We start from the raw sequence: 25,649 nt of genomic DNA, 5'->3' as shown, positions 1-25,649 counted from the left end.
TTTTTTGTTCAAAGCAACTTATTAGTTCCCTAAAAATAGCTAGCAGAGATCTTAACTGCTTTGTTGTCATACTTTTTTTTGAGCATCTTTTCAGAAAATCTTTGTACACAATGTACAGAACCTTAGTAACTGGTTGAGTAAAACCTATACCTGGTACAATCTAAAATTTGATCAAATTTTGCATTGATATTTCTTGACTATAGAAGAAAGGATTGAAACACATTTGATAATAAGAGGATAAAATGTTGGGGGTTTTTTTATTGTTGTTGCCTCATCTTATCTTTACTAATTAGGAAAGCTCCTATCTCTTTAGATCCCCAGAGTAGTATTTGCTTAAATTGAGAGGACTAATGATCAAACTTTAGTGTTTCTTTGTAACTGAGGATTTAGTTTGCATCATCTAGAAGTTACTCATGTTAGTTTTCACTGCTTTCAGAGTTGTGATGCAGAAACAAAATCCAGTCACTTCCCAGCGTGCACCTCTGCTGGTGGGAAATTAGGTTAAAATTACTGTAAAATAATTAGAAAGATAATGTTGAATAAAGAATTATAAATGTTGAAGGCAGATTAACAAATTTCAAAACACAGGCACAGTAGGGTAGTGGTCACTGGGTTTGACACAAGCAGGGAGTTACAAACCCTGAAATGTGTAGGTTCCTGACACAATTGTGTTTGTTTTCAGTGCTGTACATAACAAAAGGTGTCTGTTAAAAACTGTCCCATGGAATTCAAAGAATGAGAACCAAAATTGGCCTATGACCAAAAAATTCACATATTAGAACTACAAATAAGACATCAGTAAGGAGATTTTAGTTTTTTAGTAGTGCAGTAAATTTTGGAATTCCAGTTCCAACAATGCAAGAAATTTAACTGTACATCGTGGCACTTAAGTAAAACATTCAGTGTAGTCTACCCTAAATGAATAAGAAACTCTTTTCAGTTTTGATCCTTAATTTTAGAGACTTGATAGGAGACTTCAGAGAGAAACTGTAGCAAGCAAGGAAGGACTGACATCATGCCTCTTTTGAATAAAATATGGCTAAATTTGCTGTCTTTCCTCATCTTCCTCCCCCTCAAAATAACAAAAAAAGAGAGTAATTTAACTGCTTGCCTGGGGCACGATGTGAGGAATTAGCACTCAAAATAGAGAATTGTGCAATAAGAACAAATGGCTGGAAACAGAGATAAATCAGTAATAGTATAGTCCTAAAAATGTAATTAGACATATAAATAGTTTAGAGAAGTGATCTGGTCATCACCAATGACATTAAGATCAGCAATGGTTGATTTACAAGAAGATGCTATAATTTAAAAGAAATATTTTAGGTAATTATTTAGGTCTTTGTAGGTGACAGGGTAAATTATTGCAAGTCTTTCTTGGTTCTTAACATCTGAGTCTGTGATTTAAGCAATGGGAAGTTAGGATTCTCTGGTTTCCATGCTTGTCCACTGTAATGGGCTTTTCTCACTTAAACAACACTGAGGGAATTTCCCAGAAGCAATTCTTACAGGAGATAGAACATAGTTCTGGTCTTCAGCAAATGTGAAGTCCACAATCCCAAAGTAGAATTTGGATTGTTTGTGTTCTTTTGAATACCTGTGTGCATGAAACAAGGGGGAGTCTTAGTTTTTTCTTATTCTGTAATGTTTTTCAGGACTAGATAAACTTAATCTATCAAACAATCCAAGAGACTCGGAGACAAAGCCTTCTGCAAATGGCCATCAGAAAACACTGTGATAACAATCACCTGCAGTCAACAGAGCTGAAAACATCAACCTCGTGGCATTCCTGTCATCTCATCAGCATTTTTATATTGCTTTTAGTTATGAGTTTGGGTCGAGCCTTGTCTCGTTTTGATGCTGTGTGCTTCTGAGGAAGTTATGTGTGTCAGATTCTTCTCTTTCCAGTGAACTTTTGGTCTGCTTGTTTATTTCCCAGTAAGTTAATGCAGGAGGTGCCTTGAAGACTGGAAGCTGAAGAGAATAATGCATTCCTTTTTATTTGTTTAAAGTCTCACATCTTTATTTTTAAACTTGCTACCATTTGAATGAGCAGTACCTCCTGTGTTATACAAACACAGCTATGAAGAATAACTTTGGGACTTGGTTAAAAAAAAAAAAAGAAGAAAACATACACTTGAAGGCCAACATGACCCTTACTGGAAATGTAAAGTACCTGGAGTAGGTATCCTTGACAGAAGATAAACAGTTCTACTGAGAGTGAGTTAAAAATGACAGTAGAGATCACAGTTCTCTCGGTGCTGGGTGCAGTAGGCTGTGTCACAGATGTGTCTCAGAAGGCAGCGTTTGCAGCTCTCTGGCCTTAGCTCCAAATGCCAGGTTGCTTTACTGATGGTCAAACAACGTGTTATGGAAGTCCAAGATGAAGATTATCTTCAGTGTTAAATCTGAGCCTAGTATGCTTTGTAAAAAGCTGTGTAGACCCTCTGTCACAGCTCTTACAGTTCTGTGAGCTGTTGTGCCGTGGAGGTCCCTTAACCTACCCAGTACCCCCTGTGAAATTCTTGATGAACTACTGTGGGTAAGCAGTACCTGGAATCAATGCAAGGAGCACAGGCCCAAGAGGCTGCAGCTGCAGTTTTCTACAATCTTAAATTTGAAGTAAATTTCTCTGAATTTATACTTCAGTTACCAGGATTTCTGTTAAGTGGCACAATCCAGTTATCTGTCACTAGCCTGTTTTTTAATGTACACATGAACATGTATATAGGCCTATATGTGTAGATATCGTAAATTAAATTCTAAGGTTATAGAGATGATGTAGGTGGTTTGGTAAGTAAAACTTGTGTGTTCAGTCTTGGTAGTTTGAATTTCTGCAGTGTTACAGTTTAACTGCTCAGAGGCCTTAGATTCAGGATGACATCAGTGGGTGGTAATGTCCTTTCTTGTAGCATTTCCTGCAGCCTTAGGAGTCCTTTCAGGAGTTTATAGTAAAGAAGAATACCAAGTAAGTATTCAAAATCTGGTTGCACTTTTGTACTGCTTGGCCACAGTCTTCAAACAGACTGGAATGGGGACACCTTCAGTGAGTGCCCATCATGTAGGGAGCCAGAAAATGTTCCTGTTTATTTCCCATTTGTGTAAAACTGCCTGTCTGTAGTTTGAGGTCTTATATTAGTTGGTGACAACTTGCTCTCTGGTGGGGTTCCAAAATAAGGTAAACCTTGTGTCAGAAACTCTTTGGCTGTTTTCCTGAGATGACTGCTCTGGGCTGTAGACCTTATTGCTGTGTGTGTGAATGTCTGCTTGTTTTTTTTTCCCCTAAAGTGCTTAAAAAATCAAGCTCCAGTACACATGAGGATTTACCTTTTTTGCAGCTGCCTTTTCTGACTTGAACTGGGGCATAATGTAAATATTTCTGTAGTAAATATGATGCTAGAGAGTTACTTTTTTTGTGTGTGTGTGATTAGTATAAATTCAAGGTTTATTGAACTGACAATGTGTTGTATCAAGTCTTGGAAGAAATAGTAAAATTGCTTGATTTCACTAAGATTTACAAGCATCTTTTCTCTTGTTTAATGCTGACACTTTAGTGAGAAATCTTTATGTGAGTCAAAGTTCTGCAACCAATAACAGGGAGCTATAATTAAAAGTTGTTCTAAAATGAGCTGATATTTAAAATATGGGGAGATATATTATTAGGGGCATCGTTCAGGTATTCTCAGAGCTTGTAGCCTTATGTATTGGCATCATAGTTAAAAACTGGTGAAATGTGTCCACTTTTTCATGCAAGTCATTGTATGACCAAAATTGTGCTCATGTCTTAATGGGACTGGTGAATTGTGGTGTGTGAGGCCAGTTAGCTTTATAGAAATATTTCTATTACAATGCTAAGACAGTTAATAGAAACTGAAGAAATTAATATTAGGAATAAACCTAGGAGTGTGAACCAGCATAGGTCATACCCTTCGTGCCTTTGGAGAGATATTTGTCCTGGCATCAGTGACCCAAGAACACAGAAGAAGGTGGATTGTAATGTGTGTGTGTCTTCTGCAAGTGGGTTGGGCAATTACTTCAACTGAGCAGGGGCAGTTCCTGACAAGAAGCACCCAAGCTCCAGGCAAGGCTTTAAATCCCTTTTTCAAAACAAATGTTACAGCCTTGACTGTCCCCACCCCTTCTGCTGGATTCTGCAGGCAGGTGTATGGGTTAAGGCTGTGTTAGGGAAGACTTTACACTGGACTCTGTGGGATGGTTGAGGTGCTGTGTGGTTTCCAGGGTGGGTGAGAAATTCAGAACTACCCTGTGCAACTACTGACAGCGTTTTGTTTTAAAATCAACTGCTGATATTGTGACACTGTCCACATTAAAATAAGCCTTTGGCCTTGAAAATGACATGCTTATGCAAAGCTTTGTAACTGCATGCAGGATACAGGTCACTGTATACTTTTCACAGAAGCATATGGTCACTTAAGTACAAGCAACTGGTAATTCATTAATGGATATTGACAATACATTCCTAGTATTTTGACTCATGTAGAGTCAGGTGGTCTATACCTTCAAGGTATATACAACTGATCTTAGTAACATTAACATCTGCCTCACTTCTTATGAGGCAAAAAGCACATCAATGCTTCCATCTTCAACTAGATACCACATAAGACCAAAAAATAGATGTAAACTGAGTGTTTTAAGTTAGCTGTTTTTTGGCTTTTTTCCATGTTGGTAGCACAATATTAAATGCAATGGTGGAACTGTAATATTTGTAGGATTTCTAAGCATAAAGCACACATGCTTATCACTTTAAGCTAAAAAACAATAGTATTGGTTACTGTACAAGTAACAGTTTTGCATTCATAGGAAGCTTTGTTTACTGTCTGTAATGTGATGTTTATCTTTGGCCCTGTTCCTCCAATACCTTTGACCCTGTTGACTGTTGTAGTGTCATAGAAATTAAAAGATTTGACGAGTTGTTTTCCTTGTCTGGTTCCCAAATACCACCTGGAGCACCAGTGGAGAGGAGCTCCTGCAGCAAGTGCTTGGCAGGATGAACATGGGAGCAGATCCTGGGGGACACATCCTCCCCTGTGTCCCCAGGAGTGCCATGTCCTCCCCTGTGGCACCAGGAGTGATGGGTGCCAAGGGGCTGCAGCCCCTGTCTGTCTCCCACCATGTCTCTGCCACTCGCTCGTCAGTCTGTGCAGCAGCTGATGCTATTTGAGGTGCTCACATGTGCCTAGTGCTGTGTAGTGAAGACATGATGGCCCTTTTCTTAAAGACTTTATAGTCTGAATTAGAAAGGAATAAGGTAGAAACAAAGCAATTGGCCTCTTCCTGCATGTGGCTTTCCTTGAACTCTTGAAACGCGTTCTAGGTTATTTCGCATCTCTTCTTCCTCTTCCAGAAGGGGGTGGTGGTGTATGGTACAGCAGCTGAGCCTTACCCTTAGTGGACTAGCTTCTAAAATACAAGAAAGCATCCTAAATTCTGTTAAACATATTCTCTGATCTTGAAAATAGCATTTTTTTTAAACAAGGTGAAATAATCTAAACAGAGACAGGACGCTAAGGCCATATGAAAACCTCTTCAAAAAGAAATGTGCTTAGTTTTGTTTAAAAAAGTGTTGTTGTGAACTGTAAAACTTTATTTGCTTTAATGAAATGAGATTCCCTACCTCCTAGTGTTAGGATTTTTGTTGTGATTTTAGCGCTGAGTTGAGACGATATTGCCTACACTGAGTTCCCTTCCCAACCCATGAACACTGAATTTGCTATTGGTAAGCTGGCAGGTGTTTTCAGTCACATTGTCAGGATTTGAGCTTTACAAAAATGCTGCTTCTGAATTCATCCCAGTCAGTGAGAACCAACTAAGCCCACAGCCACCACCCACATGCTGATACAACTTCTGCCCCCTTTTCTACCTTGCCCCCTGCCCTGACCTTAGGCAAGGTAGACACAGTCTCTGTTGTGTGAAGTTGTAATGTGGTCAGGGTGAGAGATGAGCCTGTGGTGTGTCCCTCTGCCACACACAGTTCAGGTGCTGAGCTGTGGGAATTGGTGGGAATTGCAGACTCCTGGGGTTTCCAGGTGATAGCTGAGGTGTTCTGGAACTGGAGCTTGGCACTTTCAGCTGTTTTGTTAGGGCTTCAGGTGGTTCAGGATCTTCTGTCTGTACATGACTGTGCAGCTGTTCTGTGTTTAATTGGCTTTTTGCTGTCTCAAGAGCTGCATGGTTCTGAGAGGAACTGTGTCCCTCCACACCACAGCCAGAGAGGGTCTCCTGTAAGCTGCACCTGAACACTTAAAGCCCAACAGTATTGGTCAGAATCCTAGGAAGGAGAACGTACCTCGTGGGGAATCAACACCAGATGGGACTTCAGAGTCCCCACTGTGCCCAATAATTGGTAAGGGTGGTGGCTGATGGAAATGACATGGAGCTCACCTGCGTGGATTCTTTTATTATTTTTCCAGTTGGTCTTTAAAATTCCAGATTGCTGAAAATATATTGCATGGAATTCAGGGACTGATGAAGCTTTTTTTTTCTAAATTTGGCCTTAATTCTTGGAGATACCCAACCTCTTGGTTTGCTTCCCTTTTTAGTGTTTTCAGGTCATTCTCAGTGGCCTTTGTGTTAAGAACAGTTACTCTTCTTGAGATAGACAAAACATGAAATAGCAGAAGAATGTGCATAGATTTGATTTATGCACTGTAAGAAAACACACCAGAAGGCAACTTCAATGGAAGGCTTTTGAAATATTTCACAAATGAAGCACCTAAAACTCTTCTTTCAAAGAGAAAGAAGAAATGTGTATCATTAGTATACAAATTGTATGTTCTCTAAATAATTCACTGATGCTGAAAAGAACTTAGTCAGTTGTTAGAATCTCTTTCGTGATTCCCAGTGAAACAGTATCTTGGACTTTATAGAAGCCTGTGAACTCCTGAAGGTATCTCTGTCTTGGTAACAGAAACCTGAGGATGCTTGCTAGTTTTTTGTTAACTACCATATTGTATCAGTAACTTTTTAGTTTCATTTATTGCTCATAATTTTTTTTTTAATATAGAAAGCATTAAATGTTTTACCAAATAGAGAAGGTGACTCCAAACAGTCAAAGAGATAGTGTGAGAAATATCCTGTAAATGCTGATATTCTTGACATACTGAATTCCAAGCTATTTAAAAGCTGTGTCTGTATGAAGGCCTTACATAAACATAGAAATTAGGAAATCCAAATTCTTAAAGGCTTTTAGGTATCTGAATGTTGATATGTACCTACTTGAGCACTTTGGGATGCTGCTTCTAAATGTTTGTTGATCACTAACCCCAAGTGTTGCTGTTGCTTTTTTCCCTGCCCCCCAGTACATTAAGTTTTATAGTCAGCATCACTGGATGAAGCTCGTTTCCTGAGCAGGTCTTTATTTTGCATTCCTCATCTATTCCCTGCTTCCATAGATACCAGCTATTGAAGTACTGGGGCACTTGCTTTGTTTTTAATGTATTTCTTTTCCCATGTAGCCTGTACAGAGATATTCCCCAGTTAGAACTGTTCTTCCACTACAAAAATGTTCACTTTTATTAATTCATTTGTTTTTTACCATTAGATTCCATTTAAGCAGTCCTGTCACTGGAGGGTCCTCTAACAAATTACCAAAAGCTCAAGTCATTTTGAATTAGGAGTTGAGAGGGTCTAGTCATTGCATATATTTGTGCTTTTAGCTTCCAGTAGTGTGAGGGTACAGCCCCACTTCTGAGTGAGGGGAATGAGCTGGTGTGGCCACTGGGAGCCCGTGGGGTGGTTGTCACTGCAGGGTGGCTCCTGTTGTGGAACTGCTCCGCTGTGGGATGTACAGAGAGAGACCTCAGCTCTCGCTGCCTCCCTCAGTGGGAGGTGGACACACTTTGGGGCAGCAGTGTGTGGCTCTCATGTTCTCATCAGGATCAGGCTTTGTGAGGTGCTGAGGTGAGGCTCTTCACCTGTTCTCTGGATTTTTGTATTTCATGTGTATGAGCATGCTTTGGGCCTTCTCTCCCCATGTGATGGATCATTCAGAGAAGTGTCATGATGGTGATACCTGTGCAGTGGATTCAGTGGGTGTGTTAAAATGCTTAAGAGGAAAATTAGCTGGTGCATGATTTCCCTTTTCCCCCTAACCATGAGTTTTTCCAGTCTGGACCAAAATTCCTAGAGTCACAAAATCTCTGTGAGTACTTTCTCCTCCTTGGCTTTATATAACAAAAAAAGTCACTTTTACTTTCTTAAAGGTAGGTTTCAAAGTATTTTTACCTAATTTGGTGTGACTTCTGTTGCTTTAAAAAGAAGTGTGTAGAAAAAGAAGATACATTTGGGTCATGGGATTTGAAATCTTGGGGGGGTGTGTGTGTGTATGAAGCACATGTACACAAAAAAAGGGTGCATTTCCTTTCCTCTGGGTTTGGGACCCAACCCTGCATTACCTAAATAGAAATCACATGTTGCTCTTGTCTCCACTAAATTTTGTCTTTTAAATTCCCAGTGAGGAGACTGAGGATGTTCTCAGGGTGCTGTTGGCACCCTGGTCCCTGTCACGTGGAACTGGCTTCATGTGGGCTTGGTGGGCTTGACTGTGAAAACACAATTCTGAGCTGGCGTTTCCGTGGCAGGTGCTGCTGCTGGCTGGGCTATGGTGATGGCCAGCAGGTACCTTCAACTGTGCACATCCAGGTTTTTCACTGCAGTGTTACTGGTTAATACCACAGTTTACAAAAAACAGTTATCAATTACGCACAATCTAAACTGTGTGAGGCTGGGAGGTGCTGAATGGAACTGGTGGTCACCACTCTCTTGGTCTGATTTGTGCTTCAGGCTTTCTAAACTCCACAGTCTTGAGCAACTGGCTTTGCTTTCACATGGATGTATCTGACCACGGTATAACACAGCGAAAAACTGTGCTTTGAGTGTTAATTCAATCACAACAGTTTTTGGGTAGATACCTTCTCCCCACCAAACCCTTCCTGGTTCATTTTAGGTCACCCAGAATTACGATTTATAATGTTCTCTGTTGTGGATATTTTGTTGTGTTACAAAAATAAGTGAATATATCTGCTGCCTTAGCTAGGCTGATTTTTTTTGTTTTGTGGAAAGCAGTGGTAATATGTTTTTTTTTCCTTTGTTTAAAATGTTACACTGAATGTTTTGTAGGAAAATTTTTTTTTACTGTGTTTTCAATAAAGGTAAAGTGTGATTTATAGCAGAGTTTTGTGTCTTTTTTGATTCTAAGCAATGAAAAAATAAGAATCTGTGTCATTCTAAATTATCATGTCAGTAGTTGGTATGAATAGTTGTGTTCCTTTCTCTTCTTCCTCTCTTCTTCCTTCTTCCTCCCAATTTAACCTGCTTTTGAGGTTCTCAAATGGCTGCATTTCTAAAATAGCTGAGGTAGGGAATATGATGGAGATTCCTGTACATTCAGAGGCATCACAGCTCTGTGTTTTAAGACAGGTGTGCAGTTAATTTGAACCCTCTGCTTTAGGCCAGTGGGGATTGTTTATAGCAAAGTATGCTCATTATGTAATTTGTAAGTAATTTTCAATCCCTTAATAGTTTGACTGAAGGGCAATTTTTGTATCTTAAACCCCTGACCACCGTATTTCTTCCAAAGGTGTCTGTAACTTAAACAGCTTCAGACTTTAAATTCCATTTCACAGGAGAGTTTAGGCTGTTTTTAAAGTTCAATAATCATGTGGCTGGAAGGGACCTGGAGATGTCTGATCCATCCAGCTGCACAGGATCAAACATAGCTGCGTTATTCCTGGTATTTAACCAGCCTGGCAGGGGCTATCTGTGATGTGATTGCTGTGCTGTCTTTAGGCAGTATATTCCAGCGTTTAATTGTCCAAGATTTCATAAATGTCAAATGTGAAGGGCCCTTCCCATGCTTTAAGCTTTAATTTTGTTCCCAAATGTCCATAGTCAAACAAGCCATTCTGCTTGCACCAGCTTTTTCCGCACCTGAAAGGTTACATTTCCCTTTATTTCTGATATGAGGTGACCCCCAATTCCCTCAATGGTTTTATGGAGGCCTCTCATCATCCTTTTTGCTGTCTGTGGGGATGCTCATGTATTTTTAGAAATGCAGAGCTCAAGTGGATGTAGAAACCTCCAAGCCCGAGCTGTGGCACTACATCATGTCTTCAGTACTTTGTTTTTAGTTTGGTTGGTTGTTTTGGGTTGGTTTTTTTTGACAGGCAGTGACAGAAGAGGCATCTCAGGTGTTGTCCTCAGAATATATTTTTATGCCTTTTTACTGCCTTAAATATGTTTCTGCATGTAGGCCTGGGCAATCTCATCTTCATATCTGAAGATGCTCCCACATGGGCTCAACAAAATAAATACCTAAAATGATTGCTTTTCTTGAATTTAATAATCTTGAATACAATCCCAGCTCACTGTGGCCACTTCCTCCTGATGCATCCCAGTGTCTGAAAGCTCTGCAAGGACTCGAGTCTTAGACTTGTCTGTATGTCTCTGCCCATAAATGCTTGCAGCACTTTTAAGGGGTGTTTTGACAGCATGACCAGGCAACATGAGCCTTTCTCTCTGTGCATTTCCTTGAGTGAAAATCTGATAGGAAAAGAAGGAGCCATTTTTTAGGGAGTGTGTCTTGGGAAGTGAGAGGGGAGGTGGCAGAAGGGTTGAGCTCAAGGTCAGACAGCCTCATGGCACCTGAACACTTTACTGTTGTTTCATTTCACTTTTGGTAGCACACGTGCTCCCTTCCAACTGCAAAAGTGATTCTTCCTAGCATATATCAGAATATTTAAATTGAACTTTTCTAGACCCAAAGAAATCAAGAGCCCAAATCCCACAAAAATCTCAGAGATGATGTGGAAAACTCACTAAGAATTCATATAAACTTGAATTTCCTAAATTTGCTGCTAACAAGATCTCATGTATTCTTTTTATTTTATGGTCTGATTCACTGCTGAGAACTGTTACGACTTACTTTGTTCCCAAATGATCCCTAACACAACAGGATATTGAAAGGCTGTATCCATTTGTCAGTAGAAATTGGATTAGTTTCTTTGTTAGTAAATGCTGATTTAGTAATTTAACATAACAGAAAGAAGTTCCCTGAGAGCCCTTGTATTGTGCATGTATTTAAATTCCAAAGTGATGGGAAAAGCAGCAGCCCCTCCTGTACTCTGTGAGAGAATTCTGTGTAGCAAAGAGCAGGTGGGGAACCTGGTGCTTCCCCTCATCACTGCTCAGTCAGGAAACATCGCAGTCTCTCCCACACAGGCGTTCACAGTGACCTTCAGTGGTATGTGTAAAACAAAAACCAAATAAACAAGAGTCCCACCACAGGCCTCCTCCAATATTTACACTCTGTGGTCTTCAGACAATCCCGATGGGTGACACCGTGTGCTTCTCTGAATGACTCATGAAGTGCTGCTTCTATCTTTAATATTTTAATGTGATTATGGATTTAATCAATAACAACCATAGTAAGTTGTACCTAACTGTTGTTAGCTGGGTTCTAGAACTGAATCTCTACATTGCAATTTTAACTGCCCTTACTGATTTAATATTAAAAGCTGGCTTCAGGAGGAACAAGGTAAGATGACACCCAACTCTTCCATAATTTGTGGTTTCTGTTCACCATCAAGTACCTATTGATCCATTTGAAAACACTTCTGGCCCTGAGTTATGCTTGGTCTTCATTTATAGTGGTATCAGACTTGACCAGACCTGCCCTGGTTTTGTAAGCAAGTGAGCCTCCTTGAGCTGGAACTGTAAAAATAAAGAGGAAAACTCTTCTCCTGCATGAGACAGGGATCTATGAAGTTCCTCTACTGCTAAGATACTATCTGCTTTGAGCTGCTCCTGGATTTTCTGTAGTATGACCTGACCCAACTCGTGTCCATCAATCAGTAAATAAAGTCTAAGGTTGGGAATGAAAAAAAGCCTAACTGAAATTTAACCCAGAAATTTTTCTAACTGGTAAATCAGTGTAAACTATCAATGTGAACAGAAAGGATATCAGCATTTTGAGTAATTTGTTATTGTTGGCATGTTCTAGGATTTAAATATGAAATCCTGCTCTGCTTTAATGCGTAATACTGAAAAACCTTTTTTATCCTAGAACGAGTGAAACAGAGCAACTGAATTTACTTCTGAAAACACCATGCCCTGTATGTTTTATGTCTGTGACTTCCTAAAGCTTGAACAGAGTGGCATAAAGTGACTCTGTGAAATCCCCCATCGGTATGCAAAGCTGCATCAGTCATCTGTACAGCAGCACAAGACTATGATAAAATGAAACGATGAAACAAAGCGCCGAGGTGAACTTTGTCCATGGGGAAGCCTTTTTAAGTGATCCAGTGTCAGCAAATTGCTTACTAATGTGTTGACTTATGGCAACCCTCAAAAGTAAAATGAAAAGCCTGGAATTTACAGCATATCAATGAATCAGTTGATAAGCTTTTACTGGTTTAATATCCTCCTAGTTTTGCTGCTTGGAGCCACTTCAGGTTAGCAACAGAATGTTTACCATCTCTGTGTGATAAAGGAAGTCAAACGACTAAACAAATTCCAGGACCATTATACTGTTTGGTGAGATTTAAATTAAAATCGTTGGGAGAAATCATGTGGAGGGGGGAGGAAGAAACTAAAGTCAACTGCATCATTTCACAATGACTTACCTCACTTCCTAAACAATGGCAGGATTTTTAGCAGAGCTGGAGATAATGTAATGCATTAGAAAAGATTTAATTGCACCAATAAAAGGCTATACCACAATTAAATGACATATAGAGTGACATTTATAGGTAGGATCAAAGAAATTCACTACCTAACATGCTGAAGCAACACCCTGCTCTCTGTGTATAGGAGTGCTAAAAAGTAGCCTACTTTGGTTTCAGTGACCTTTCTTATCTCCTTTGATCTAGATTATTAAAAATTTTAATGCCAGGTATAATAAGGGCTACTGTAGCACCCTGAAATAAGCAATATGTGTCTTTCATAGTACTAATATTTCAGAACTTGTTTTTTATTTTGTGATATTTATTTAAGCATATGAAACTTGACATTTAACCTTTGTGATCCTTCCAGAGGCGGCAGGGTTATTAAAAATAGTTAGGTTTTTTTTGCTATTGTGATGCCATTTGATTATGCTGATGTTTAGGGAGTGACCTTTTAAAAGCACTGTTCAATTTTGAGAAGCAAATTTTATTTTAGAAAAGCTTTTTAGTGTCTGGAAGTGGATGACTCCTTGTGAAAACTTTCTTTACTGTTTTCATTAACCAACACTTAAAAGTGTAAGAGTGAACAGCAGGAAAACTCATCTACAGTTCCCACTTGAAAGCCACTAAGAAAAATAAGTGTATATCCTTTAATCATTACTTGTACTGAATTGATTCAAACCCGGCTAATTGTTATGAGAAGACTTTATAAATTTATTCTTAATAGAAGGTGGAAAAGTGGTGCTCATATTGTTTCCTATGAAATCCTGAAGTGTTACATGTGAGAATGAATTCCTATTACTGAGGCCTCTATGTGGGTGCTGTGTTGAAGGAAGACCTTCCCATGGCTTTTGTAACTATGGGGTGAAATGTAGCCAGGCACCAAAGACAGAGGCCCTAAAGCTGGCCCAGGGGAGGTAGCTTGGTGAGTTGCAGCTGTAGCCATCTGAAGTTCAGTGAGAGAAATTTTAACCAACGACATTCAGCTGCAGCTTTTAGCATATTTAGGAGCCTTCTTCAACCTCCTGTTGCTGAGACCTTGTTTCATAGCTTAGCATGGTATCTTGGGCCCATGGGAAACTGACAGCCTTCTTGGAAAAGAAGCATCCATCTGCCTCCCCAGACTTTCAAACAGGAGAAAAATCTAAGTATTGCTGTTGTCTGTTCCAGTCATGCTTCTTGAGGACAGTCACAATCTGCCAACAGATTAATTTATTCCAAACTTAAGGGCTTGAGCACTTTTGAGTGAACATCAGTGTTCTTCAATCACCTTCATATTCTTTTTCTCTGCTACAGGGAAGGATTTTGCATTGGTTCCAAAGGCAGCAAAGCAACCAGCAATCTTTCTCAGTGTTACAGCTGAGAACAGGATTTCCTCCCCATCCTGCCACTGAACAGCAGTACCAGTTTTGTGTCACCAGTCTGCCAGGTTACGTGTAGGGTACAGTGTCACTGTCATACAGAAGTGCAGACTGTGGCAGGAGCAGGTTCCTGCCTCCAAAGCTCTCCAATAGGATACAGCTGTGTACGTGTGAGAAATGATGTCAGACAGTAATAAGCCTTTTTCTGCAAGCACTCTTCTGTTTAGCCAAAGTGATTGTTTAAAAAACCCAAACCAAACAATTGATTTAAGTATTGGTCTAAACCTAGCACTGTTTTAGCTTGCAGCTTGGGTGAGAGGATATTCCTGGCTGCACATACCAGCAGCACTGACACAGCTGGTGATGTGGCTCTGCTCTCTGAACCAGGCTCTTGGTGACCCTGGGCTGGACCTTGTCTCCTCTCACTCCCTGAGGGATGCTTTAGTTATTGCTGAGCAGTTTTTGTTCCTGAAAAGCTGATCTGAGCTGGCTGTGACTAAACTGAGGGAAGACTGGAAGCTGGCAAAGGAGAACCTGAGGCTTGCCCAGGACTCTGCAGCAGCAGCTGTGTGCTGGAAGGCAAAGCGGGGTCACTGCAGAGTGCTTGACTCTGCTTTATTTGTATGGGGTCACCCTCATTTGTTACAGTCTGATTTGCATCTGAGCAGAAGTTAGAGAGGGGCAAAGCCGTGGAATGGAAGTACCCAGTTCAGTGAGAGAACAACAACCAAAGAAGTTATGATTGTTTATGGATTTATTTATTTCTCCCCTTACCGTACCCCCTTCATTTAATTTTATAGGAAAATAGATCACTTTGATTTATCAAAAAAGAAAAGGGATACAGAGCCTCACAAGAAGTCCAGTATTGTTGGGCTAGGCAAAATGCAGGTCATAAAATTAAATATTTTAATTATTTTCCTTACTTTTAGATTCTAAAGAGGATGGAATGAACAGACTGACAAAACAACTGAGTGACTCCAGTGCTGCCTGTTTCATATGAATTAGAAGGAATAAATGAAAAGGGAAGGAGCTGATATTCAGGAATTCTGGTTTAAGAAAGCTGAATCACACCAAGGAAACAGACCAAGGAAGCAAATAGAACTTTTTGTCAAATAATTGCTTTCTTAATTTTCTATCCTTAGGAGGCACTGCTTCTCTCAAGTATTTATAATCTTTTCTAACAATATATCCCCTCCAGGAAGCTTGAATTCTCTAAGACACTTCCTCAAGAAGAGGAAACTCTAATTTCTATAATTTAATTATTTACATGAAACACTAATTTAATGCATTTTTTTAAACTTTAACTTTTGTAGTGCATTCATTTTGTCTAGTTTCTTACTAAAAGTCTAATGCATTTGGAACATTATTAAGAAATAAATATTGTCCAGTGACACACCTGTAGCAGAAGTAAGGCTTACCTAATTCATTCATTTTAACCAAGCATGCCTCATCATGTATTAGTCTGGTCTGATACTGCTCTTTTCTACACATAGGACAACTTTTTACCTGTAAATTTTTCAAAGGTTTTCAGACATGACCAAAAAAAAATATATATATAATTAAAATTACTTACAATATATTTCATCTCGGTACAGATGAAACAGGCTAGATTACAGAATGTAAAAACACTTAATTCTTCAATCCATGAACACTCCACAAGATGCATACTTTTAAAATTAAAGCCTTTAGATAATTTTGTAAATCTCCACATATTCACATGAAATTTCATGGATTAAATTATTCCAGGTTAGTATACCCATGTCGAACTCAGTTACAAACTGTGTTTTCCCATTTGCTTTTAAAAAAGGTTATAAAGAAGAATAAAGTGCTTCATCATAAAATAGCTTTAAATTATATTTCTTACCATAAAAATCTGGAATCAAAATTACTTTTCAAGATGATTACATTTAATTCATTAAGATATTCACTTAGGTAGTTTAATTAAAAGACTCATGTATTATGTGCTTGAATAGTTATATAAAAATGTACTCACTTAATGGACTACATGGGAACATGAATGCAGCACCTGTTTTTTCAAAGGAAATAAACAACCCCAAGAACCAAACCTGACTTTAAAGCATTCTAACAGCTGAAAAGGAAAAAAATGCTGACAAGAAAAATTCTGACTGCCTGAAAGGTCATCAGTTTCCTTTGGTGATTACTGCGATCTTTCGAGTGGAAATAAAATTAGTTTCTGAATCTGTGAATTTTGTGTTAACAACACATGGGGTGGCAGAAAGCAAGAAATGGCAACTGCTACTGACTGGAGGAAAAGACTGTAAAACAAACATTTAAAATGAAATCTGATTAATTTTTCTCCCCTTTCCCAACAGAGACATGACATTTCAAGGAGTGATACACATCAAATGCAGCGTTTCTCGCATACAATAAAACAAAAGAGAAAGTATGTTGACAGGCTTCAAGAAAACTTCACCTTTATCTGACCTAAATTCCCACCAAATGCTGATGATCTCCATCCTGACAAAAGATACAGAGTTGGACAAAAAAAGCAGTTGGCTCTCAGAGGAAGGAAAAACTGGGAAAGGAGTGAAACCCAGAACAAGCAGTGAGCACTCTTGAGCTGGCAAACACAAGAGGATTAATGGCCAGCAGCCAGCTGGAGGGAAAGCTTTCAGATACAGTGGCTTTTTCCCTTGAGGGAGGAAAGCTAACGAAACACCGAGGACAAAAAGAATTCCAGAGGCATTTGCCTTTTTGTGCCAAATCTAAAGTAACCTTTTTAATGAGTGCTGTCTTTTGCTCTCTCTTGTCAAGCTTCAGACTTTCAGGGTAGCCAGAAATTGGCAGATCTTTCCAGAGATATCCTACCTGTCTGTGGACAGTTGTTCACCTCCAGCTAATGTTGATGTAAAAAGAAGCAAAAGCCCTGCATCTAAGGTTATTCAAAGACTTTGATTCACAACAGAGACTTGGTTGTGAAAAGTCTTCTAAAAAAATTTAAAGGGAGAACAGGCAGCAAAACTACCCTAAAATTCACTGTGGAGAGAAACTTGCTAGCAGTTGGGATAATCTTCTAATTACCATCATCACCTCTCTGAAGCAGCTCTTGCTTCCATCAGGCACTTGTCTTTTTTGCTTAATATTTTCAAGGTGATAGATGAGAGAATGTAATAAAGCAGGATGTATTTATGCCCCTGCTACACACGTGCATTGAGCAAAGCCATCAAGGTAAAATCCAGGCATTTCAGATAACCTGAAGAAGTGACTGACTGGCATTGGGTGTACACCTACTTCATTTTCCAAATAGAAGTAACTGTTGTACTAAACTGCAATTAACAAAACTTGTGAGAAGACAAAAAATATCTTGAATTGTACAAACAGCAAATGTCTACCTGATGAATGAAGGCCAGAATCATATCTAACATGAGTTTATTTGAAGCAGAAAATAGCCTATACCTGCTTTGCAAGAACAGATAAAAAGGCTTCTCTACTGTCATAACTTCAGAAGTGATATTACAAATACTACCAATCTTCCTCTACCATGTCATGCTCAAAACGGTATCAGAGTTGGCCACTGAGTTGGTCCACTTATTAAAAGCTAAATGGTGTCTGAAAGTAGAATCTTTCCTTTATTTCTTCCTCCAGCTGATGACTTTCAGCAGCACCTCAGGAAAATAACATAAGTAAATACAATTGTGTAGTCCACACAATTATTCAGTTACATATGTACCATAGCTTGAATTGCAAATTCTTCCCTGAATATTGCACAAGGCTGTATGGATTCTCCATGCTGTGTGTGTATCTGCTTTCTTTTGACCCGTTCTTCAGCAGGAAGTGTCAAGGAAGGATGCTCAACTACTCCTGATTTCTGAGCTGTGGACAATAACAACAAATCACAATGGGTTATTCAAACCCATTGGCCTTTACAGACAATGGATTTTCTTCATATGAAATTCACAGATAATGCACTTGCTTAGGAATACTTTATACAAATACTTCATATAAATCTATCATTGGACAAACAACCATCAGGCAATATATTTCTTATGATTAAGTACCTAAAGGGGCTACAAGGGAGCTGGAAAGGGGGTTCTGACAAGGGCATGGAGAGATAGGACAAGGGGGAATGGCTTCAAACTGGAAGAAGGTAGATTTGAATTACATATTGGGAAAAATTCTTCCCTGTGAAGGTGGTGAGGCCCTGGCACAGTTTGCCCAGAGAAGCTGTGGATGCCCCATCCCTGGAAGTGTTCAAGGCCAGGTTGGAGCAGCCTGGGATAGTGGTAGGTGTCCCTGCCCATGGCAGGGAGTTGGAACTGGATCATCTTTAAGGTCCCTTTAAACCCAAACCATTAATGGATTAGCTATTCAGTAATTATCAGAACCTCTTTACATACAGGATTTATACAGGATTTTTTTTAATGTACATTTTTATTTGCTGAGTAATTTGAATTTATTTTGATACCTTTTCAGAGCCCTTAAAATGGGCTAAAGAATGTAACAACAGCATAATTTCAAATAATCAGCATAAATAAAATCTCAGAATTGTGAAGTTTTCCTCAGCATTGCGTTTATGCATTCTAAAAATAAAAATTAATCAAGTGGTATAATAAAAAACTGTGGCTGCTGCTGCAAAATACTGAAGTTTAATGAGGCTGTGACATAAGAAAGAGAAATAAAGAGCATGAAGAGACAAAGAGATGGTCCCAAGACACCAGTGATAGTGTCACTGTTACAGCTGAGCTTGTCCAACTCCAGTAATGACTGTGAGGTGCCTTGCTGCATGTACATGTGAAATCTGTTTTCTTAAAGAAGGAATCAGTGAAAATACTTAGAGTATTACTACCTGCCCCCACAAGTGGCAGATAAAGTCCAGTGTCAGTATCTCAGCAGTAAAAAACTTATGCTAATAGGTACAGCAGGGGATAGATCTTTGTCATCTTTGAAGACCAGAAGAAGCTGCTTTTCTGGATTGACCAAAATCTGTGGAAAAATATCCTAGGTTTGTGTAATAAGATAATAACTCGAGTTCATAATGAGGCCTTAATGGTGTTTGACAAAATAAGAAAGGAAGAGGGACAAAAATACAATACAATAATTGCAATAATTACAATGCAAGCTGATGCCCCCTAGATGAGAGTTCCAGTCCTAGATGGGAAGGAAAGGGTAAACTCTTTCATTCATACCAGAATCTTTGCATAAATCTCACATTACTATGCAGCACATATTTGTTCTGTGTAAGCTTTCAAAACCCCCATCAGGCAGCTTGTGCATCCAAATGCATTTCTCATGAGGAAAAAAGGAATCCTAGCAAATCATGGGGTTTTGGTGATCCCCTTGCTCAAGTATCTCATTATTCTAGGGCAGGATTTGTTAATTTTTGAGGCAAAAATTCTCCTCCTGAGCTCATCCATCTACAGATGTATATCGTTAATCATCTACAATTTGCACAAACTGCCTTTGATCTTTTAAAAGAACTTTTGAGAGGTACTAAAGGATCTATCAGGAATACTGTCTTCCCTTTAGTTGAACTATATGCCTAGCCTACTTCCTTGTGAGGTCATGACATCCTTCAAACATAAATCAATCTGAATCCATATTTTAGAACAACAGGATGGCTTTGAGGTTTCAAGCTGGGTCAGTTTATGCTTTTGGAACAATGTGGGGAATGATTGCCCTACATGTGGTTTGTTTCACATCCACTCCCCCTTTTGTTATCCCATTTTGATAGCCCAATATATCGAGGGATGGCCTCTGTGATGAGAAAATCTGGGTACAGGGGGAGTGAACAAGAAAGCAAAGCAATGACAGCATGAAAGACAGTATCACAACCTAAAAAATGCCTAATCTTGGTTTCTTTCCAAGCAGTGTTGGTCAGAGACTGTTTTAAGGAAGAAAATGGGATGGCTTTGTGGAAAGCCTTCTGTATACCCCCGGGGTAAGAGAAAATGCTTATTTAAAGCTTTCACAAATGGATTATTTAAACTGCCTAACAAGAAGAGATTGGCAGCAAAATTGAACTTCTAAATAATACAAACCAGATGGGACACTTGTGAGAGACAGGTTATACAGGTGTTTAGAAGGAAAGCTTTTATACAACAGAGTTTCTGAAGGAAAACTGGCAGGAGGACACACAAGGAGGGATGTGTGGCCAAAGCAAAAAGCTCTATGGAGATATTCTCAAAGCAGCACTTTGAAAAAATACAAGCAGTGAAAACCTACATTTATCAAAGCTCAAGACATCCAAGAATTTTCATCCTTATGCATCAAATTTAAAAGCCCAACCCATTTACTGACGCACCCATTTGCAACCAAGTTATTTATCCTAAAATGAACCTTATAGAAGTGTTTACATGCATTAACCTTTAAATTATTACTGCTGAATTTTAGGAATCAAGCCCCTATTGAAAAGAATGAATGATAGGAGACCTGTGCAACTGTGTTTGATTACCCATAAACTCAAGGAGAAAATGTTGCATTAAACTACATTTTTAAAGTTGTTTTGCAGTTTTAATATTTAAACCACACAATCCTTATTAAGGAAGGAAAAGTTTGACACATGCATTTTGAAATAATATGAGAATATTGGTAAAAATTCTACAAAGTAAATCCCAGGAACCATTGAAGTTCCAAAAAATATTTCAGCACAGTCTTTTGAATCACTTGCACAAATATTCATGTGGGACAATTCAGTCAATGCTGTGATTTAAAGAGAAAATATTTGGTCTTTCTAATAACAGCAGAAAACATGCTTGGGCTGCATTTTTTCACCTCAGCATTCAGCTTCCATAATCACTCATTATTGATGTTCCTGTTAACCCCAATGCCTCTCTTCTGTTTTTCTCCCTGCTACCCTCTCTTCAAAATGAACCAAAGAAAAAGCCCTCACATCTTTAGAACTATAAGCATGTAAATATAGTGCTAATTGCCTCATCTTATTACCTTTGTCCTATCACTGGTTACACTCACTTGTTGTTCGTTATCTGAAGTTTCCCTCTGAACCTTGAGCTGATTCCAGAGGCAGAGGTGCTTGGATGGAGTGTCCCTGGTTTAATGGGTTCCCTCTGGAGCTGGGACTACTGTGACAGTTCCTGTGGCAAAGGCAACCTGATCTTCAGGGAGGCCTAAGGGCGTTTCTATGAAAAAGAATAAATAAAACAGTTATTAATGATGATGAAGGCTCGTTATTCTCAAACCTGCAAATTCTGGAGCCAGAAGGTTCTTTAAGTAGTGCCTAATCAAGGCAACAGAAAGGATGGACACAAGAAGACGTTCATGGCAAAAATACTGTTGAAATCTTTAGAAAAGGGAAATATAGGGCTGAAACTGAGAGGCAGGAAGCACATTTGGTCTCCTGGTCTGTTCAGATGTTCCCTGGCTTTGTTTTTCTAAGCAGTATCTGTCGCTGCTCCACAACTGTATTATTATAACACTATTTGAAAGTGAGTTTTCTTACCAGGCATCATTCCAAGCCCTCACATCTGTGACTTTTATCTTGCTGCATGTTTGCTTCTAAATTTGAAAAAGGTATTTAGCTACAGGTGTTAATTCTTCCCTGGTTTAGCCCCAGGACCATTGTAAAAACAAACCTTTTTAACTTTGAGCAAAGCTGGGTATATATTAACGAAGAATGCATTTCATGCAGCATTAGTAAATGTCTTTTTACAGAATAAGGAATAAACCAAACTGTTTCAAATAGACTTTAAAAAAATCTTAATGCTAGAACCTTCCCCCAGCTAAATATAGTATCAAAGTCACTGATGTTTTCTTGAGAATAAAATGTAAAAAAAGTTATGACAGTCAATAGACATTAAAAGTACTTCTTGCTTCTAATGAAGAATTTGTCTTCATCAAGATGCACTATTTTCACCTTTTTGCCTTCATTGTCACAAGAATAATATTTTAAATGCATTTCAGGTATGAAAAGATGCATTTAAGCCACTGATGGCAATTCTGTTTTTTACCTAATGGCTTAAACTGCTGAATTTTGACAAATTTTAAAACAAGATATTATGCTGTTTAGCAATAAATCATCTTACTGAACAGAAAGCTTAGCTTCCACATTTTAGTTTATTTTAAATAAAAACAAAAATTACAAATCAGAATGGTTTACCTAATGTTAGCTGTGGAGAACTGGGGTCAAGAAGATACTCCTTTTCTGCATCTTCCTTGCTTTGGTGCTCTTTTTTCTTAGTCCAGTATCTACTGTTATTCTGACTATTTCTTTTATTCATGGGATTTGTAAAAGTTCTTGGTATTCCTTGTCCTTGACTTAGAAGAATCTGTTAATAAAAGATCCTGCAGCTGATGACTGTGTATTGTATGATCCTGTAGAGCAACTGCAGAAACTGCTCTCGTCCCTTGTTTGGAGGGGCAGCCCTAAAAAGCAAAAAAACCCAACCAATCTTGAATAATTATTGTTATAAATGATTTAAACCCATCCATATTATAGTAAATTAAAAGAAACTCCGCACTTTTTTGAATTGTTAAATGCTTTTATACACATACGAGTCCAGTAGTTGAAGCCTAACATGCAATTACTGTAATGTGAAATTTAGGATTGATGTTTCTGACACATCCTAGTTTTAACTTACAGAAAGTCAAATGAAATCTTTGATTTATCATTTATATTAAATAAAATAGCAGTAATTTTAGAGTTTTAATTACTGAGCCCATAATTATTATATTCAATAAACTCATTATGAGCTATAAAAGTTTGGCATGCCCAAACACATTTTAATTTCATATAACTAAAAACAATCCCAAAGGCTAACTTTGCCTTCCAGAACACTGAATATAAACAAGAATGTATTATTTTTATACAGGGAATGGGCTTATCTACCTGTTCCTCTGTTTCTCCCCATGCTTATCCTTTATTTTAAGATATGCGAAATAGTACCATGTAAAATCGTGATGTCCCATTGATAATCTTTAGCTGATCTGACAAGAATAGTGTTCTTTTAGAAACAGAGATGTAAAAAGAACTTGAATAATATTTCTCAGGAGAAGCAGCCTCATAATAGCAGACAAGGAACCTACAATTCCTGTTGTTTTCTCCTTGGGATCCCATGGGAAAGAGCTTAACATCTGTTCCAGGCACAGAAGTTAACTTTGGATCCATAAATCACCAAGTCTGTTTCTCTCCTGTCGACCTCATTTCACCCTCAGTAGGCTGCCTGCAATGTACAGGGAATGGATTCAAAACAAATGGCAAGAATCACAAATTTCAGGCTGAACTGAGGAAAAGATGTGGCTGTAGCAATAAACCCCACAGAACTGTTCTGCAAGATTAGTTTGCTGTAGACAGGGAAGCCTGTGATACACAGAGCAGGGATGATGTTGGCAGCCCCTTTGGGGCTGAAGCTGCTCCACTATGATCCCAACATCCTCACTGGCACAGCAGGAGGATGTGATTGGTACCAGAGTGGAGGCTGCAGGGGATGGAGTGAGACCCCTCAGCTGTGAAAAACAGGAGCCACTGCATACAGGGCTGTGCTGCTTCACAGTCACAGCAAGGTTTAGTTTGGAAGGGGCCTTAAAGATCACCTTGTTCTACCCCCCTGCCATGTCTGGGGACCTTCAACTAGACCAGGTTGCTCAGAGCCCCATCCAACCTGTCCTTGAACACTTCCAGGGATGGGACATCCACAGCTTCTCTGGACAACCTGTGCCAGAGCCTCACCACCCTCTCCGTAAAGAATTTCTTCCTAATATCTAAACTAAATCTATCCTTTTTCAGCTTGAAACCATTTCTCCTTGTCCTATCACTCCATTCCCCTGTAAATTGTCCCTCTCCAGCTGTCCCTTAAGGCACTTGAAGGTGCTATAAGTCTCCCTGGAGCCTTCCCTTCTCTAGGCTGAACAGCTCCAACTCTCAGCCTGTCTCCATAGCAGAGGTGCTCCAGCCACCTCATCATCTCTGTGGCCTCCTCTGGACTCACTCCTGCAGGTCCATGTCCTTCCCATACTTGGGACCCCAGATCTGAACTTTTCAGTGTGTGGTTGTTCCTCTGCTACCACAGCCAGCCCTGTGCTTTGCCAGTCACAGCTCCAGATGGGATGACCAGAGGGGCTGTGTCTGTGCTGCCAAGAAACTGTGGATGTGGCACACTTGGGGACATGGCTTTGTGGTGGACCTGGCAGTGCTGGGTTAATAGTTGGACTCACTGGTCTTACAGGTCTTTTCCAACCATGATGATTATTTTCAACCTCTTGTCCTTTTTCCCCGCACAGCTCCAGCCCCACAGCCCCGCACGGGCTCTGAGGGAAGGGTGGCAGTGGGATGTGTTGCTCCCTTCTCCTCAGAGGGTAGAATGGAGCCTCTCCTGGCTTGATCCCAGTCACTGCCCATAGGGAAGCCCCTGGGAATGGTTCCTTTCTGATTTTTCCTACCACTGAAGCTGCACACTTCCTGTATCCCACTGTCCCTAGGCACTGTTTTGCCCTTTAGCCCCATGTCTGTGTGGTACTGTGGGGCTTAGCGAGCATTAGTTTTGACCCTCCATGTGCATTTGGATTTGAAGACTTTTTTTGCTGTGTTTTTTGATTTTTAATGTGTATTTTTAACCTGGCAGATGGTAAGATGAGAGGCAGGCCCTGTGATTATCATAGATTTATAGAATTGTTTAGGTTTGAAAAAGTCCAACCATTAACCCAGCACTGCCAATCCACCACTAAACTGTGTCTCTAAGTGCCACATCTAAACATTTTTTTAAACACTTCCAGAGGTGGTTATTCCACCACTTCCCTGGGCAGCCTGTTCCAGTGCTTGACAACCCTTTCAGCAAAGAAGTTTCTCCTCATATTCAATCTACACCTCCCTTGACCCAACTCGAGGCCATTTCCTCTCGCCTTTATTGCTTCTTACCTGGAAGAAGGGACTGACCCTCACCTGGCTACAAGCTCCTTTCAGGTACTTATGGAGAACAATAAGGTCTCCCCTAAGCTTTGTTTTCTCCAGGCTCTTAATCCCCAGCTCCCTCAGCTGCTTCCCACAGGACTTGTGCTCCAGAGCCTTCACCAGCTTCCTCACTGCCATTTTGGTGACCTGTGTCTTTGGCAACTCTATAATAGAGTCACCACTGAAAGGAAAGAAATCTTTATAAAGACAACAGATGAACAGTATCCATATGGATCAAACAATGATCTTTGTCACCTTGTGTCCCATTTTTGTTCAAGGCAAGAAAGAAAATGGCTCAGGGGGATGGTAAGAACACATTAAGTACAGCACCAGCTCTTCAGGGACTTCCTGCATTTTGAAGTGCAGCTTCCTGAGCCAGAAGCACTGCCCATGCCTTTGATTAGCACTGATGTGTTTCTTTCAGATCCAGAACTGTGTGAAAATCCTTCTAATAGGAGTGTAGGCTTCCCCTGGCCATTTTCCTGGTTCTCACTTGGTGGGCCTTATTTTACATGAGTAGGACAGGCACAGATGGTGCCTCAAATCCAGGTGTACCATTTCTTTAATTTTTTGGGTTTAAATACTTGTCAGAGTCCTCAGCTGCTGCTGACTGGAGAGCTTTGTTTTTCTGTGGAAGTGACATTTTCTGAGCAAAAGCAGTGAGGTTGTCCTGAGAGTAATCTTTTGAGTAGCATATAAATGGAGTGATTAATCCACTGGATGCACTTCTCTGTAATTACAAGTAAT

General features: G+C 39.5%; 2 protein-coding genes across 5 annotated transcripts in view; one reads left to right on the top strand and one right to left on the bottom strand.

The window, feature by feature from the left end:
• Window positions 1–9,187, top strand: part of LMBR1 (limb development membrane protein 1) — a 69,440-nt gene extending 60,253 nt beyond the window's left edge. For all 4 annotated transcript variants that reach the window (XM_069006406.1, XM_069006407.1, XM_069006405.1 and 1 more), the window contains one exon: window positions 1,656–9,187. In XM_069006406.1, the coding sequence (XP_068862507.1) occupies window positions 1,656–1,738 (83 nt within the window). In that variant the 3' untranslated portion in view covers window positions 1,739–9,187. The remainder of the gene's footprint in view (window positions 1–1,655) is intronic.
• Window positions 9,188–15,106: 5,919 nt separating this feature from the next.
• On the bottom strand, window positions 15,107–25,040 carry RNF32 (ring finger protein 32). Its single transcript, XM_069006085.1, is given in 9 exon segments — window positions 15,107–15,261; window positions 15,460–15,539; window positions 15,541–15,577; window positions 16,034–16,067; window positions 17,733–17,875; window positions 22,116–22,178; window positions 22,181–22,229; window positions 22,232–22,381; window positions 24,894–25,040. Coding segments are annotated over 9 exon segments (858 nt in total).
• Window positions 25,041–25,649: the final 609 nt, after the last annotated feature.

This window comes from Aphelocoma coerulescens, chromosome 2, assembly GCF_041296385.1.
Source record: "Aphelocoma coerulescens isolate FSJ_1873_10779 chromosome 2, UR_Acoe_1.0, whole genome shotgun sequence".
NCBI lineage: Eukaryota > Metazoa > Chordata > Aves > Passeriformes > Corvidae > Aphelocoma > Aphelocoma coerulescens.
The sequence above is the reverse complement of the archived record's forward strand: the minus strand, read 5'-3'. Positions and strand labels throughout refer to the sequence as shown.